Here is an 18,366-nt window from a genome sequence, read left to right on the forward strand (position 1 = left end):
CAAGGGTGCCCGCTATCGCCCCTTTTATTCATGCTTGCCATGGATCCTTTAATATGATATTTCCAGGAACGGCACCTGCACAGGGGGCTACAGTTTAACACTGGCCCCCTCTTGGTTTCATTGTACGCTGATGATACTATCCTGTATGTCAGGGAACCCCACCTAAACATAGACCCAATTATCCGAGAGATCCTTCGTTTTGGCCAACACTACGGTTTGGGCATAAATTGGCACAAATCTATTATCTTTTCCTTGACGGCTTGCACGACCCCCTGGGCTTGTGAATTCTCTCTTGAATGGTGCTCAGATTCAGTCAGATATCTGGGCATACACGTGCACTTGGACATGGACCAGATTATTCGTCTTAATTATGGGCAGGCAGTGGGGGCGCTGGAGACCCAGGTGGGGAAATGGCTGCGACTCCCAAAGTCCATCGCAGGCAGAGTCGCCATAATTAAAATGGTGGTCCTCCCTAAATTTTTATATCTTTTCAATAATATCCCCATTCCCCTCTCGAATAGTTTTTAAAAACAATTACGAGCACATCTCCTAAGGCTGGTCTAGGGTGGTAAACAGGCGCATGTTCGCTGGCAGGTGCTCACCTTACCATATGACAGGGGCGGATTCGGGGTGGTGGATTTTCATTTATATTACCTCGTAGCACAATGTAGTTACACCTTGTGTGGTACCACCCGGACGCCGGGATTCCGTGTCTGCGCCCAGAGGCGGACTTTGTACTTCCTGAGCGACTAGCTACCGTCCTACCCAGAGGTGTGCCTAGGGACCCTGTTGACATACAAACTGTTTCGACTATTAGCTGGGAATGGAGTAAGCTTCGGCGTTACACCGGCACTCCGGTGCTATACTGGTCAGCCCTCCCTCTCCCAAATGCCCAATGGCTCCCCATCACAGGCGAAAAAGTTTTGCAGCGCACAATGACAACGTTTTCCATTTCAACAGTGCGTGCCTTGTACCCAGGCGGTCACATTTTTTCGGCCTCAGAGGAAGCCCGCTTCCAATAAGCCACGTTCATGGACAAATTTGTTCTTAAGCGGCTGCACTCTGCATTACGGGCTACGATCACTGGTTTCCCTTTAGAGCCGGCCTCGTTCGCTCCTCTGTCCCTTCTCATTGAGAATGAGAACGGAGTGCACGTTGTATTCAAACTCTACGAAGCTTGCTCCGCGAAGATCCCAATCATAGATGACAAGCTCCGTGGGGACTGGGAGGCTGATCTGGGTCACCCAATCATGGACGACCAATGGGCCAAATGTTGTAAAGTCACAAAAGAAGTCTCATTGAACAGCCGGCATAAACTGCTGCACTATAAGTTTCTACGTAGAAATTTACATTACCCCGGCAAAGGTACATAAACTTGATCCCAGTAGACCACATACATACAGGAAGTGCGGTGCCCCACATGCGGATTTTGCCCACCTTACTTGGACCTGCCCCAGCATACGCTCCTTTTGGGAGACAGTGCACTCAACACTGGGAGACATGACTGGGCTCACCCTCATCCCCACTCCAGAAGTAGCACTCCTCGGATACACAGTGAATTTCCCTAGGTCAGTCCGGAGATTCGCATCCCTTAGCCTATTATTAGCGAAGAAGGAGATCGCAATACACTGGGGCTGCAAGATTTCTCCCACATTGCAGGGTTGGTTAAGTAGTTTATCCTACTGCAACACTAATAGCAAACTATACTCCAGCACGTTACCCAGCTCCTCACGTCCAAAGGATATCTGGGGCCCATACAAAGCATACATAGACGCCCTTCACAATTCCCCTACCTCCCCGGTGAGCTCGGGCATAGTCCCCATAGGTGTAGGGTAGGCAGTCTGGTCCACACACTAACATGCCATCTCAGATAACATTGCACACTAAGGGATAGGGTCCCAACACTCCTGGAATCTTTACTCACATCAACGGATAGGGGGTGAGAGCGTGACTTTACGCAGTCAGCGACTGGTGCACAACTGGACATGGATGGGGCCACAGAAAATGTATTAACCGACCAGTTGTTATACACCAGGCTGCTATTGTTTTTTTTTCCTTTGAGATTGAGCTATGACAGATTATTCGATGTATTTCAACAAGATATTTCGTTGATTGATGATTATACTTTTCAGTGAGCATCCACGATTGTATTGAATACTTTTACTTTGATTTTTTTTTATAAAACCTTTTTATTTGATTTCATAATTCTACGTCATACATTAATCATGCTTGTCTGCTGCAGTATTACAATTGATGGTAACATTTTCGTGTCAAAGAGCAGCATGGCAATTAGTCAAGTAAGTAATTCGTTAATTAATGGAGGGTAGCCTCCTTATCATCTCCTTCAGAGATGCCTGGAGGCATCGAGGAAGCGGCCGTTGGTAAGTGTACCGCAATTCTCCGACCCGTATGACAGTCTCTAGTCCATAGTCCCATGCGAAGGGTGTCGTTAAATGATAATCCAGGCTCGAAACTGAACTTGGGGATTCGTAACTCGGGAAGTGAGGGGTCGGGGGAGGGTAGGGGCTTGGGGTCGCATGAGGCTGGGGTAAGTGTAACGGAGCTCCGTGTTGTTCCATTAACTGTAGGCACTTTTCCCTATCCTGACCAATGGCGTGACTCCGTGGTCCAGGGGGTGAGCCAGCGTAATAGGTGGGGGGGGGGGGGGGGAAAGCGTGGGCGGATTAGGATGCGCTTGGTCCTGGTTCCGCCTGGGTGCCTTGCGGGGGTTCTGCGCCAGCAGTGTGCGTTTGCTTAAAATCATGTAGGAGCATTGCCCATTCTAATGATATAGGACGCCGTCGTATGCCACGAGCTTCCTCCTGACGGATGAGATCTTCTTCGGCCGCGGCCCATTTCTTTACCGCCCCCCACCATGCTGCTATTGGGGGACCCTCTGCTGCACGCCAGTGCATCGCCACACTACGTTTTGCTACTAGTACAGCCAGCAAAGCAAATTTTGTCTTTACCTTCTTCCGCTTATTGCGCTTAAAGATGCCCAGGGCGCATGCCTCCCATGTGTGGAAATCTGTTAGGCCTGTGACTCTTTGTAGTGTGGTGTATACCGTCGTCCAGAGGGTTTGTATCATGGGGCATGTCCAAAACACGAATACTTTTACTTTGATAATCAATAAAAAAAAGTTTAAAAATAAAAAATTAAAAAAAATTAGACATATCGCAATTCAACTTCAATACATATTTCGCTTGACGTTTTCAATAATCCCAATGCATTTCGGGCATTCGTTTGCCCGTCATCAGGGGAAATCTAGACAAAAAATGATTTGAAAATAATGAGGAACCACAACTATGTTGGTGTAATTACCAACTGCTCCAGGGTGCTCACAGACGTGTGACGAGTGAACAATAGTCATAAATGTGTCATTGAAAAAAAGTGCACGAAAATATCAGTGTATAAATGATGTTAATGAACTCACTAACGATATCTTGAGCATGCAGGGATAGAATGTCAGGGTGAACTTTGGTGGTATTTAGAGGCAGCGAACGTCGGCTGCAATCAGTGAGGCGAACAAACATAAAAAGTCTCTCATGTATGTTAGTCCTGTGGAATGCCGTCAGTATAAAAGCTATTAATAATGTTGCGGGTGAAGTCGGTGAACAGTTAAACGCTTAAGCGTATGTGATGTGTGGATTAATGGAACGCGATAACGCGGTTTATAAAAACATGCTAAACATACAATGAAACAACATGCTATCGATCCTTCAATGTGTATCTAAATGCCTTTGCTTACCTCTAGTGTCCGGGAGTCCCGGGACGTATTGCAGTGCTGATGCCGACTGTGATTCGGCACAGTCAGTATGTGCAGCGCCATTAGGAGACAAGAGTGAAAAAATAAATAAAAGGCACGAAACAGACGAGGGACTTCGTCTGTTCTGAAAAACGTACACAATGACGGGCGCCATCTTGACTTGGGGTGAGACAGTGCAAATACCCAATGTAAGGCGAACTTGTCATGCAGGTTATTATCATAAAAGTATAAACAGTGCTGACATAAACAGAGGATATGAGAATCTCACAACCAAGGGTGAAAGAAATGGGGGTGCGTGTATCTTGGTGCAAACAGAAGTCTAACAATTTTAATAATTCCACCATTCGGGTTGATGGATCTATGTGTGGGGTAAGGCATTAAGCAATGTAAATGGAGATGAACAATAAATGTCCCTGTGCCTAAATTCACGAAACAATGAACGAGCAGTTCTGATGGGAACACTTCAAGGGTGACGACAGTGGCGAAATGAAAATATGCAATGATTCCTAAACAACAAACAATCTATATGTATAAAATCACTCAGGACGGAATTAAAGTTAAACGTGAGAAAGTCGTAGATAACATGCAAATTCCATTCGGTCATTGAGACCCCTAGATTTCATGGAATCTAAGAAATGTATCCAATAGTTCTCTCTTTGTAACAGATAGTTATTGTTGTCTCTGCCTTCCAATTTTTCCACCACCTCCAAGATCATGAATTTCAACTGTGCGATGTTGTGATTGTTCTCAGTGAAATGAGCGGCTATCACCGATTTGAGGTTTTTTGTGCAGATGTTACTTTTGTGTTCATGGATGCGGGTTTTGATTTTCCTTTCTGTCTTGCCCACATATACAAGGCCACATGGGCATTTTAACAAATAGATCATGTTGCTCGTGTCACAATTAGCAGCCCCAGTACTGAGCAAGAGACTCAAGAGGAAGAAAACCTAAACCACAACAACCTTGTCATCAACATATCGGCTTATCAACTCAATAGTATGGAAATCAGAACCTTACAAAAAGGTGTTGATGGTAGTCTTCAATAGTTTTGGACTAAATTAAGATGTTGCCTCTTATGTTTATTACACCCTTCAATTCTGATAGGATATCACTCACTGTGTTCTGAAAGACTTCCACTGCAAACATAATACTGATGTTCAGTGGCTTGTACCTTCTGAGTCCTAGATGAGTAGAGAACATACTGATGTATCGGCTGGCCAGGTTAAGGAGTGATTGATGGTATCCTGCATTAAGATCAACCTTTGATAATCACTGAGCTCCTGTAAGGTCTTCACTTATGTCGTCCATAGTTGGGATGATGTGGTGATCATGCTTGAAAGCTTGATTAGTTAGCCTTGTGTTCATACATTGGTGTACTTACACAGGTTGCTTGAGTTTGGGAGCAACAACCAAGGGTGGTACCCACAGGGTTGGTCCAAAATCCTTCTCTATTAAATTCATCACCTTTAGTCACTACAGCTCTTGTTCCACTTGAGGACACAGATGAAATGGCAATTGCCGGTGTTGCAGCACTGTTGGCTTTATCATCGTGTCTATATGCAGTTTGACAGTGTGGCTCTCCAGGCACCCGGGTTCTTGGAATAGGTGTCCAAACTGTCTGAAAATGCTTTCTGTCTGACCCTCATTGACTTGATGGCAAAGAAGATCAATCCCAGATATTAGTGGTAACGTAAAGCTTCACGACAAGCCTGCAGGTCTTATGTTGTACCACTTTCTCAAATGTTACTGCTATGGCTAGCTGTAAGGTGCCTCTATATGCATATATCTTTGTCTTAGTAGGGCATAATTTGAGGCGAGAGTCAGGATCTGAAATAGTTCATAGTCCATGACATTCACAGATGCCCCACTACCAATGAGTGCATTGATGCCTCGCAGTTCTATTTTGCACATTGGTTGAGGTCATCTTGAATTTGCTGTTTTACCAGCATAGATCAGAAACCTGTCTTCTTCTTCCTCTCTTGATTCATATTCACCCACATTCTTTGGGTATGACCATGTGTGATGATTATCATTGTCCATACATGTTCATGCTTGGTGAGTAGCAGTATTTGTCCTGGGGTTTCTTTGATCTTGCCCCCAGCTCCTGCACACCTGCATGAAGTGATCTGGTTTGTTGCACTCGGAGCAGATCTTTCCCTGTTGTGGCAACCTAGATGTGACTCCAAACCACATTTTTCGCAGGTGTGGGGTGTTGTGTCCTGTAGGGCATTGTCCTTAATTGGCTTTTCTTTTTAACTTCCACCACAATTTCTTCCTTGATCTTTGGTGGACTGGCTGGGTCTTCTTTCATGGACACTCTAGCGAGTGCCACCTCCATCTGCTCGGCTGTTGGATAGCAGCTGATCACGTGAGCGAGCGAGCACCAGCATGTCCTTTAGCTTCATTCTGGCGTTCTCACAGGATAAGCCACTGTAGCACAGATTACCTCCAACCCTCTATTAGTTGGACGCATACATCCTTTTTTCGTTTGTCCTGGTTGCAGATGCTGGCCATGTTGCGCCAACACGCATAAAACAGTCAATGGTTCCTCTCTCTTTGCTTCTTGTGGTTTGAATCTTTTGTAGTCTAGGTTCATTTCCAGGTCGCTTTGGGCATTGAGGGCTGCTACTACTCCATCACAGTTGTTGTTGTTTCTGGTGCCAGGGAGATTCTCAAATATTTCTACATCACCCTTAAAAGGTAGCTGGAAAGATCTCTTCACAGTCTTATCTGCTTCACGTGCGTCTCAAAGTAGTTATGTAGCCTACTGAACCACGTCTTCCATCTGTGAGCCACTGTGGTAGAATTTGCTGAATAGAAGTAGAGTGCCCGCTAAGGGTGTGCGTTGGCATGCTTGGTCATCTCCGAATATCCATCAGCAGTCTGCCTGCTGGCACTTCCTGTTGATCTGTTATGGGGCCATTAGTCTGCTGTTGATCAACCAACATTATCCTTAATAACTTGTTAAAAAATGCAGAGTGATGGTTTTCCTATCTAGCTGCTCGGTGTCTGGGTGCTGTTTGCATATGCGTGTCCCTACTCTGCACCAGACACACCGAGCAAACTCTAATGAGCCTATCAGCCGCATAAGTGAGTGCAATACCACTCGATGTCCACCAAGTGGAGTGTCACTTCATCAGATGGGTGGGCCTGTTGTGTGCTGGTGTTGAGGATCAGGGGGCTCCTCAAGGTTGTACAAGATACATGAGCGTGCATATGTTCAGCTGTAGGTAGGCCCGCTCGGGGCAATGCTGATGTCTGCAAGCGTAGATGAAGAAGTGCTGATTTGGAAGGTGCAGTTGGCAGTGCCACACAAGTCAGAGCTTGCTCGGTCACCTCTGCAGATTAAATTATTGGAGTCCTGACACACACACAAGCCAATGATACTCGTTGCTAATGTAGTAGATCCGTCTGAGGCCTAGCAGGCGTATGTTTCGGAGTGCAAGCTAGTCTTCAATAAACAAGTCAAAAGCACGCCAAAGGCCAGGATCGGGAGCGATGTAGTCCCTGTAAGGACTTCGATGCTCCCCGTTTGGACCTGTCTCTAATGCATGTAAGATCAATTTCAAAATCAGAATGGTGGCATTCTCAGGAAGAATGACAGACACGGGTCAAGTTTTTGAAAGTTTATAAAAGTATTAATAGGCAAACTACATGAAATTGGCCATAAAAACGTTTATCAGATAAGCATGCAAATCATAAGTATAAAGAACTCAGTAAAATTCTATAGAATATCCACCATTCATTCACCTCATAAGAATGGGAAAGAGAGATTCCGAGGTACAGAGAAAAGTGAGTCCATTTATAGGACTTTAGGTAATAGTTTTATCTTCTTACTATACAAGTACATGATTCTTAGGATATGCTTGAATGAATAACAAGGAAGAAACATTTTACTACAGAATACATTTTAAGATTCTCTCATAGTACTACTACATTGCATTCAGTAATTCTCAAAGTTTTTTTAAGCATTACAAAAGATAGCCTGAAACAGTTTAGATGTCCTTGGTTAGATACAATGCGGAGAGAAGTCTCTGACTATATTCTCCATTTATTAGTGTAAACTTGCAATGCTTTATTTAGGACAAGAAGCAACAAAACTAACATCACATGGTCCATTACGTCATAAATTCAAGATGGAGGGCAGTGTAAATACAGTTTATGTTGGCGTAAACTCAGTTCCAAAGTATTTAAAACTAATAAAGGAAAAAGAGCTCTCACATACACAAAAGGAAGCTGCAAAGGTACTGATTACTTAACGGTACTATTCATTACTCTTAGTCCTACTGGTTCTCATCACATTCATTACAATCAGAAAAAAATGCAGGAGAATTCCATGCAAGCCCTACCCACCATCCTGCGCACTATATAAGGGTAGCTTACCCAGAATCCTACTATTATTTGTAAGCACCATCAAAGGCAAGAAGGGAGGGAGGGACCAGTAATGACTGTGACAAGGATGAGTTGGCTTAAGTATAAATATTACTGGTAAGTTATCGAAACATTACCTCTACATCCCTTACCATCGTTCCAGTCATTACAGATTGAGGTATACTAAATCATATGCCTTTGACACAGGAAAAATATTAAAACGTATTGACACCAGTATGTACAGCTAATTATTAAATGCATACTAATGTGAGAAACAAAACATGATTAAGATTTCTCTAAAACAGACTACAAAACTCCAATACCAAGATTTGCATTGTAGCCAACCACGTTATTCAGTCCGTAATGTCTGATAAAGGTAGAGTCTGAGGACCAAGTGGCAGCCCTACAAATCTCCAGCACAGAGACACCCTGGAACCCCGCCCAGGAAATAGTCATGCTTCTGATACATCTGCCATGAACTGAGCCATCCTCAGAGGATCCGTGGTCAGCCTGTAAGATAGTAGTCTTCAACCATCTACTTAAAGTCATCTTGTTTGCCTTTCTTCCTCTTCCTGCTTGACCAAAGTTACAAACAGATGGTCTGACTTTCTGAAAGGCTGTGACCTGTTAAGATAAATAAAAAGAGCCCTTTTAATGTCCAACGTTTGAGGAAGGAAAAAGGAAGGATCACTTTTTGTGACTTGTGAAAATAAGAATTAACCTTAGGTATGAAGGAAGGGCCTGATCTCAAAATCCCCCCATCATCAAAAAAGCTAAGGAAAGGTGGTCGGCAGAGCAAGGCCGTAAGCTCACCAATCCTACAAGCAGAGGTGATGACAACCAGGAAAACCACCTTATAAGAAAGAAACTTCAAATCTACTTCCTCTCATGGCTCAAAAGGAAAAGCATGAAATGATTCGAGAACTTTTGGGAGATCACTAGAAGAAGAAGAAGAATACCTTACCACAGGCCTTGAGATTGTGAAACTCCTGAAAATTGTATAGACTAGGGAGTCAATTTCACTGCGAGATTCAGAGAACCCTCTAAAAGCTTTGATCGTGATGCACTGTGATTTAAGTGTACAAAAGAGATAATTCAAGCTGAAATCCTTCCACCAAGAACTGTAACACCATGGAAAAAGGACTGGAGGGTGCTTAAAGGTCATGAACAGAACGCCATTTGTCAAATGTGACACAGTGCCTAGAGTGAGCCTTCAAAGTAGAGGTTGTCCTGGAGTTCTGGACGATCTGAACCAATTGAGGAGAAAGGCTTACTCGTTCAACCTCCAGACCGACAAAACCGGATTTAGAGGATTAGGGAAGACTGACTCGATGGGGGAAGGAACTGGGGGAAGAATCCATGGGGGAGAAATTGCCAGTCTGCTCAGGGTTGGGAATCATGATCGATGTGGCCAGTAGGGCACAACTAGGATGACATATGCTTTCTCATGCTGGATCTTTGACAGTGTCCTCATGATCAGAGGAAAGGGAGAAAAGGCATACAGAAGTTGGTGGGCCCAACTTAGCAGAGCGTCCGTTCAACAAGCTCTCTTCCCCTTGAACCTGGAACAAAACCTCAGGACTACTGCATTGTCCTCTGAGGCAAAAAGGTTGAGAAAGGGGGTTCCAAACCTTTTGCAAAGTTGATTGAAGACTCTCAGGAATAGAACCAGTTTATTGAAGAAGGAAACATTATGCTTACGCTGTCTGCGTGAATGTTGTCTTTCCCCTTGACGTGGATTGACGACAATCTCAATAGGTTGGTCTCTGCCCAAAGAACTATTGCAGTAGGAATTAGATTTAAGGCACTTGATCTAGTGTTTCCTTGATGATTGATATAAGCAATGGAGACCGTAATGTCTGTCCTTAATAGAACATCTGTCTCAAAGATCAAATCCCTGAATCTTAGAAGAGCTCTGTGGATTGCTGTGAGCTCCCTTTAGTTGGATGAGGTTTAAAAGGGACCATTTCTGCTGGGACGACTGTGTTACCAGTGTTCCTCCCCAACCAATTTTTCTGACATCTGTAGTGAGTACTACAGGCTGTTGTGGATGTATGCGCATGCCTTTTGAGAGATTGAGCGAGTTCAGCCATCACATCAAGTCCTGTATAGGGAAACAAGATGATCCATCGGGTGAACTAGTGGAGATTAAAGTCTGTGCAGGTGCCACAGGAAGGGGAGCAGATGAAGACATGCCCACGGAACCATGAAGACACAAGCCGCCATGTGTCCCTGAACTTCCAGACACCACCTAGCTGGAACCTCTGAGCTGGATAGTAGAAGGGATATCAGACTTTGAAGGAATAAGATTCTTTCCTTTTGAAGGAAGATTTTCCCACCTCTGTGTTGAAGATGGCACCTATAAACTTGATTTCCCTTGACGGTATCAGTTAACACTTTACAAAGTTGAGCAGAAGCCCTAACCGGCTCATCACTGCCATATCGGTCTCCAGAAACAGGAATACTCTGGAATTGAAGGGGCTAGAAGCAACCATTCGTCAAGATATGGGAAGACTCCGATTACCAGAGCCATTATCTTTGTAAAGACTCTGGGGGCTGATTTGATCCCGAAAGGAAGTACCATGAATTTACAGTGCCAATCTCTCACTGCAAACCTCAGAAATTGCCATTCCTTCTTTACCACTGGAATACGAATATAGGCATTCATGAGGTTGAGCATAATCATGAAACTTGGTGATGGAACTATAGGAGCAATTTGTTGCAAAGTCTCTACCTTGAATTTGATGTCCGGTATAAACTGGTTGAAGTTCTTTAGGTCTATAACTAGACGGTTGCCTTCCGAACCAGGAAGACAGCTGTAAATGCTCAACCTCTCTCCTTCTTTGGGACTAGACAAATAGCCTATTTCTTCAGAAGAGTAGCGATCCCCTCCATCAAGGCTTGCCTCTTGAAAGGATCCCTGGGTTTTGGATTTAGAATAAAGCCTGAAAGGGCTTGGGGAGACCAAAACTCGATCTGATAACCAGATTTAACAATAACAGTATGAAGAATCTAACTGTCTAATGCTATTTTCCTCCATTCTGAAAAAGCTTCCTATCCAACCTCCATCCAGTGATGGTGGGGTGGACTCGGCATAGTCAGAATTCTGTGATTTAGACATTGAATACTGTTTCCGCCTCCGAAAGGATTGAAATGATGCTGCAGATTTCCCCTGAGGTCTAGATGAAGAATCATTTGTCTGAATACTTCAATTTTGAGGATCTGGTCAACTTAGGAGTCTCCTTCTTGAATGATGGAGTGTTTCCGTTCTTTGAGAAGGCGATAGAGTTTCTCCTCTAACTCTCCTCTACATATTCTTGGAGACCTCTAATGATATCTTCAACGCCATAGACCTCTGAGCGATGTAGGGACAGAGCCACCCGGCCCGCACTATACAATGTTGTCAGGGCGCACGCACCGGAGGGCGGATGGGCTCGCCCGAAGGCATAAATAAAGGGGCGCATGACCGCTTGTGGTCTTGGCCCATACCCCACTACTGTGTGCATGTTGCATTATTGTGTGTTTACCCCTAGGCCTCACCTTACGTCTCGGCGGAGTCTCCTGACGACCCCCAGACTCCACACTGGCGACGAGGCGGGTCTCACCCACGCCTCTGCCATTCAAGATCGAGTTTGCCTGCCCAGCTGGCCGCAGTGAGGCGCGGCGCGCACCGGCTCCTGCGTGCGCCAGAAGCGGTGTCCACTCGTCCACGGAGACCGCAGCAACATTTCAGCAGCGGGTGCCCACCCCGTGGGTGCTGCAGGAATGAAGAGCTCAGGCGGAGGCGCCCGGGCAGGCAGGTGAGCGAGCGCACGGCCTGAGTCACTGTCGCGTGACTCATCAAGAGCAGCCTGCTCGAGCGCATCTCCTCATGCCACCGTCAAGCTGCAGAAAGCGTGCGTGGCACAGAACTGCGTCCTCCACCCCTCCCCGCAGTTCCCTTTAAACGCATGTCTGCCCCAGAGCCTGCGCATCAATAATACAGTATTACGGCCACATCAGGCTGCAGGACAAGGGTTTTCTCATCAAGCCTTGGCTAAGACAAGTGGTACACATCACCTGGGCAATTCCCAATTGACAGCACACAGCAGCATCAGGCTGCAGGGCAAGGGCTCTGCTATACCTGCGCAGTTTTGTAGGCCATTGAGCACTGGCAAAACCAAGTTCAAGTCGTCATTGGCAAGGACATCTGCTCTCACAAGTGCATCGCCATAAACAATGAGCAACCCAAACCAGGACAGCGCTGTCGCCCCAGCAGCTAAGCTGCAGCTTCTGCAACAAGCCCCTCCACAAGTGAGCCATGCAACAGTGGCCCCCTTGCCCCCTTTCAGTGAACTGGCTGATCCTGCGATGGCCGCGTTCCGCTGGAAATCTTGGATTGGTCACCTGGATCACTACTTTGTGAGGATGACGGAGACCGACGGAAAGGTGAAAAGGTCGCCTCTCATGTGCTATGGAGGCGGGGAGCTATATGATCTGTTCGAAACCCTACCGAATACTGGGGGTGACGCCGATTATGAAGCAGTGGTGGCAGCGTTGAACAGGCATTTTGACCCTCAAATTAACCCCGATTTCGAATGATTCAAGCTCCGCCAGGTGAAGCAAGGGGAGATAGACTCCTTCAACGTCTTCTACGCACGGCTACAGAAGTTGGCAAGCTCATGCACGGGCCCTGAGCAGCGGGAAGAGATCAGGGCGCAAATCATACAGGGCTGCAAATTGGTCACGCTGCGCCGTCTGATACTTCGGCAGCAGGGAATATCGTTGGATGAGATCCTGGTGCTCGCAAGATGTAAATGTAAATGTGCAGGAATTTATATAGCGCAAATCACCAAGCGGTCTCTAAGCGCTTGCTTAGGGAACCCGTCCTGGTATTCCCCTGTGAGATAACCCGGCAGGGCATCCGCAAGGTGAAAGCAAGGCATCCCGCCGCGAGGGGCCCATGTGGAGATTAAGCAAGCTATTGCCCAGAGTCGCAGAGTGTGAACCCATGAGTCGAGTATGCACTGGAGCAAGAATTATCGAGTCCATGGACATTTATGGACTCAAGGCCGAGCCGGGAATTGAACCCTGGTCTTGGGCTGACCTCTGCTTCCAGGTCTGCCTCCTCTAACCAGTGAGCCACACTTCTCCTGTGAGCTGTCTAACGCTCGGGCTGACGAAATGGAAGCGGCCCTTAACCGACACCCAAACCCCTCGGGCCCACCTCGGCCACTGGCGGTAAAGGAGGAGGGGAGTAGCAGTGCTTCGAGGGAGCGGGAAGAGGTTGCGCAGTGGGATGTGCAGCAACTGCGGCCTTGAACACCAGCCAGCTGGACCGTGTTTCGCAAGGGGAAAGACCTGCTCACGGTGTGGGAAGCTTAACCACTTTGCCAAAGTGTGTCGGAGTGGGAGATCAAGAGCCAATGCCTCAGGACAGCGAGGAGTGTCGACAGCCATCAGACAGCTGTCTCTGGAAGACCCGCAGGAGCAGACAGACGACCCACGCCGTCAACCCCCACCCATGTGCTCCATCACACTGGCAGGGTCCACAGTCTAGGCTCTCACAGACACCGGAGCTTCGGTAAATGTCATGGACAGCGACCAGTACGAACGACTGTCCCCACGACCACCACTGTAACCCTCAAAAGCGAAAATCTATACGTATGGAGGCAGTACGAACGACTGTCCCCACGACCACCACTGTAACCCTCAAAAGCGAAAATCTATACGTATGGAGGCACTGAGCCGCTTCCCCTGGGCGGCGTCATCGAAGTTGAAGTGGCCAGCAAAGGGCATTGCCTCCACACGCAGTTCCACGTCACTGAAGGTTAAGAGAGGCACGCTCCTCAGCTGCCACGCGGCAGAAGACCTTGAGTTGATTTTCTTTGCCAACCTGGTTCATGACTTACACGCCCACAACATCCTCAAAGAGTTCCGTATGCTGTTTAAAGGACTTGGCTGCCTCAAGGGAAAACTATTCAAACTGCACATCGACCCCTCCGTGAAACCAACTGCGCTCCGGCACCGGAGAGTGCCATTCCACCTACGCCCTGAGGTAGAGGAAGAGCTGTAGAAGCTAGAAGAGCAGGGGGTGATCAAGAAGGTTTCGGGCCCTACCCCGTAGGTGTCTCCCCTGGTTGTCGCTCCTAAGCCAAAACAACCCGGAGCCATTCGACTGTGTGTGGACATGTAACTTCCTAATCTGGCAGTAAAGCGCTAGCTACACCTCACACCCACCATGGATGATATCGTGGCGGATCTTAAGGGGGCCAAGTGGTTTATGAAACTAGACCTCAACGCCGGTTACCGTCAACTGGAGCTTCACCCCGAGAGCCGAAACATCATGACATTCTCTACGCACTTGGGGTTACGGAGGTATAAGAGGCTGAGCTTTGGGGTGTGGTCCGTCACAGAGCTGTTTCAGAACACCATCCGAGAAACACTCTCTGGGTTACAAGGGGTTATCAACCTGAGTGATGACATCCTGGTGTTCTCGAAAACTCTGGAAGATCACCACATACACTTGAGGAACACGCTCCAGGGGCTTGCAGACAGTGGGCTGACCCTTCATCAAGCCAAGTGTTCATTCTATCAGGAGTCAGTAGTATTCTTCGGCTACATCTTCTCGCGGAACGGCCACCAAGTGGACCCCAAAAAGGCGGCAGCCATACGCTCTGCTCCGCGGCCCACATCGGTCCGCAGTTTTTTGGGCACGGCCACGTATTGTGGACGATTCATCCCCAACCTGGCGTCCCTCTGTGAGCCTCTTCGAAGTCTCGCGAAGACTGGAACACCGTGGGAGTGGACGGCAAAGGAAGATGCAGCGTTCCGTGTCGTCAAAGAAGCCCTCATGGGCAAGATGGTCATGGCCTACTTCCAGCCAAGAAGACGTACCGAAGTAGTCGTGGATGCCAGCCCGGTGGGGATAGGGGCCATTCTCCTTCAGGAAACAATCAGCAAAAGAGTGGGTCCCGGTAGCCTACGCGAGCAGAGCCCTAACAGTGACCGAGATGCGGTATTCCCAGATCGAAAGAGAGGCCTTGGAGATTAAGTGGGCATGCCATCACTTCTATCTGTACCTCTTCGGGCAGGAGTTTTGTGTGGTAACGGATCACAAGCCGTTAATCCCCCTCTTCCCGGGTACTGCCAGGTTGGCACCTTCTTGAATCGAGAGATGGGCAGTCCAGCTGCAAGCCTACCAGTTTGAAGTGGTGTTCCGCCCCCATGTCAACAACCCTGCCGATTTCCTGTTGTGACACCCGGTCAGGACTGCGCCAGCAGGACAGTCCACAGACGAAGATCACACAGAGGAATTCGAACAAATGGTGTCTCAAGAAGCTTGCACGAAATCGCTCATGCTAGAGGAGATAGGGAACGCCACCTCACCCGATGAAGGTCTATCCAAGGTGAAGAGAATGCTGCTTGAATGCAGCGGGCAGCATTTCCTTGATGGAGCCCGGGCCCTGACAGAGGATGAAAGGATGTCACGCCAACATCTATGGAGGGCTCGCAGTGAGCTAAGTGAAAGTGCGCACGGAGTAGTTTTGCGTGGCTCCACAACAGTAATTCCCCAGAGCCTGCAGAGGAGAGTGGTCGACCTTGCACAAGTGGGACACCAGGGGATAGCAAAAACAAAGGCCCGTCTCCAGAACAAAGTGTGGTTCCTTGGTATGGACACTCTGGTGGAAGACACCATTCGCACCTGCCACTCGTGCAATAATACAAGCGGGGACCTGGTTCCCCACCTGGTCATCACGGAAGAGCCATGCCAAGATCCGTGGACTCAAGTCAGCATCGATTTTGGATCATTCCCAGATGGGCGGAGCACACTAGTCCTCATCTACTCCCACTCTAAATTCCCGACTGTGAAGGTAGTGACGTCCACCGCTTTTCCTCAGGCCAAGGTCACCCTGGATCAAATCTTTGCGATGATGGGGCTTATGGCAGAAATCAGATCGGACAATGGGCCACCCTTCCAGGGTAGAGAATTCCAAAAGCATCTGGCATCCCATGCCATCAAGAATCGCAAGATTACTCCATAGTGGCCGCAAGCCAACGGAGAGGTAGATCGCTTCATTCGGACCCTGAATCGTGCCAGGCGAATTGGAGTAGAGAGAGGTGAAGATGCAGAATACTGCCTGCTACAGCTCCTGAGGGCGTATCGTCAGACACCACACTGCACGACACGGTGTGCTCCCTTGCATTTGCTATTCCGGAGGGCTCCCCGGGATAGTGTCCCCGCGGACCCGTCGTGGTGTCCACAAGATCTGGATCAAGCTGCTGCACAATCACGGAGAGCAACTTTTAACGAAAAGGCGAGCCAAGCACGCAAGGTGCAGGTGACGAACATCCAAATGAGAGACTGCGTCATAGTGAAGGACCGGTATCCTAGGTGGAAGTATCACAATCCGTACGAGCCAGAGGTGTGGGACGTCTCAGAGTTGCAGGGAACCATGGTTTCTGCCCGGTGAGGACACTGCACAATTGCAAGAAATATCTCCTGGTTTAAGAAAGTGAGCACCGCACCCAGTGGAGAGGACGGATGTGACATCGGAGGTGCGGAAGACGGGAAAGAGACAGTGTCATCGCCCAACACCCCAGGAGGAGACGGTGACAACTCGTCAAGGCATACCGAGCAAGACACATCCGCTGGGGAAGAACCGCCAAGAGTTGTCCCGAGCCAACCACCACCTGGAGACGACATGGCCAGGGCAGGGGATGCTAAGAACTCCCGGAGTCAGAGGTATGGTCTCCTGCCGAACCCTGTCCCCAGTCAGATACTCAGAGACTTTGTATGCTGCATACCCCAAGTTTGGACTTGTAGAAGTGGGGCAGCATTGTGTTTAAAGAAAAGGAGGGATGTAGTGGTGGAGCCACCCGGCCCGCACTATACAATGTCGTCCAGACGTACGCACCGGAGGTGGGGCTCGCCCGAAGGCATAAATAATGGGGTGCATGACCGCTCATGGTCTTAGCCCATACCCCATTACTGTGTGCATGTTGCATTATTGCGTGTTTACCCCTAAGCCTCACCTTACGTCTCAGCGAAGTCTCCAGACGACCCCTGGATTCCACAAGCACCATCGGTATTTCAGTCTTTCAAATATAAGTTACATCTAGCTGCAATTGAAGTTCCACTGGCCAGAAATTGAGCTCAAACCATGTGAAACAAGATGTCAGATAAAATTCTATTTACCGTTCCATTGATTCAAGTAACTAACTGGAAGCAGTCTAATCCATCTTGAATTGCCTGGCAAAGATATGTGAAGTCCGAAATTAAAGATTCCGCCGTATATTCACAATAACTCCCAGCGCGCGTAACAATATGGAAACCAATGAAGACTTTCTTCAGAAAAGAATCCACCTTCTTATCAGCTGAGCCCTTCAGAATGATCGGCCCACTAGGCTGGCAACCACTGAACCCACACGAACTTTGAAAGAATGTTCTTCATATCCTAAAGGCGACGCAGTTTTGTCCTACACCTAGGCACGGAAACTAGTTACACTCCACTCAGCCAGTGTAAGGTTTTTATTCTTATAATACCGCAAAAACACGTCCTGGAAGAGCCCGTGACGCACATAATCATTAAACCAGAGCTCTCGGGTTTTAATGATCTACTACTGCTGTTTCTTTCAATTTAAACTAAATCAGCTTTCTCTTGTAACCGTTCCCTTGCCACGCTGTGAGTCCGTCCTCTATGTCCGCGGCAGGGCGTGGTTTCTGTACCGGCTAGTCCTTCTTCTGTGTCGGTGTGGCGCAGTAGTTTTCCTGGTCCTACATCCTTCTCTGCTTCCGGGTTTCCGTGCCTGCCCTCCCTGAATGGACCCAGCTGGTGTGTCACGTGATCCTCGTTCACCACCAACCCCGGCAGCTGGAGGATAGCTATGTCGGCGCACTACGGAGGAGTAGAAGGGTGCGTGGAACTTACCCCTGTGCTTGATTTTTGACACCATTATAATCGTAAATCTCGGGGGTCGGTGGGCTTGGGGTCTCTATTACTAGCGTCCTATACGCATTTTTATGTTCATCATTTTAAACACAACATTTAGGATTACAAGTACCAGAGTAGGAAGTTTTTAGGCTAACTCAGGTGGAGTAATTCATCCATCGTAGAGGTTTGTGTATCCTAAAGATCAAGGGTTGGAATTCCGCCGGGCTTTCATCCTTCTGAGGTCCGTGTAATGACTACTATTGAGTACTAATGACTAGGACATAGTTTAGTTTATGTTATGGGAACCTAATGAC

The 18,366-nt window shown here is 47.7% G+C and overlaps 1 protein-coding gene across 1 annotated transcript in view; it reads left to right on the top strand.

Annotated features, from left to right (window-relative positions):
- The first annotated feature begins 17,842 nt into the window (after window positions 1-17,842).
- NAGK (N-acetylglucosamine kinase) overlaps window positions 17,843-18,366 on the top strand; it is a 198,854-nt gene continuing 198,330 nt past the window's right edge. The window contains exon 1 of the mRNA XM_085642711.1: window positions 17,843-18,034. Coding sequence (XP_085498837.1) covers window positions 18,006-18,034 — 29 coding nt within the window. The 5' untranslated portion in view covers window positions 17,843-18,005. The remainder of the gene's footprint in view (window positions 18,035-18,366) is intronic.

Source organism: Triturus cristatus, chromosome 2_2, assembly GCF_964204655.1.
Source record: "Triturus cristatus chromosome 2_2, aTriCri1.1, whole genome shotgun sequence".
Lineage (NCBI taxonomy): Eukaryota > Metazoa > Chordata > Amphibia > Caudata > Salamandridae > Triturus > Triturus cristatus.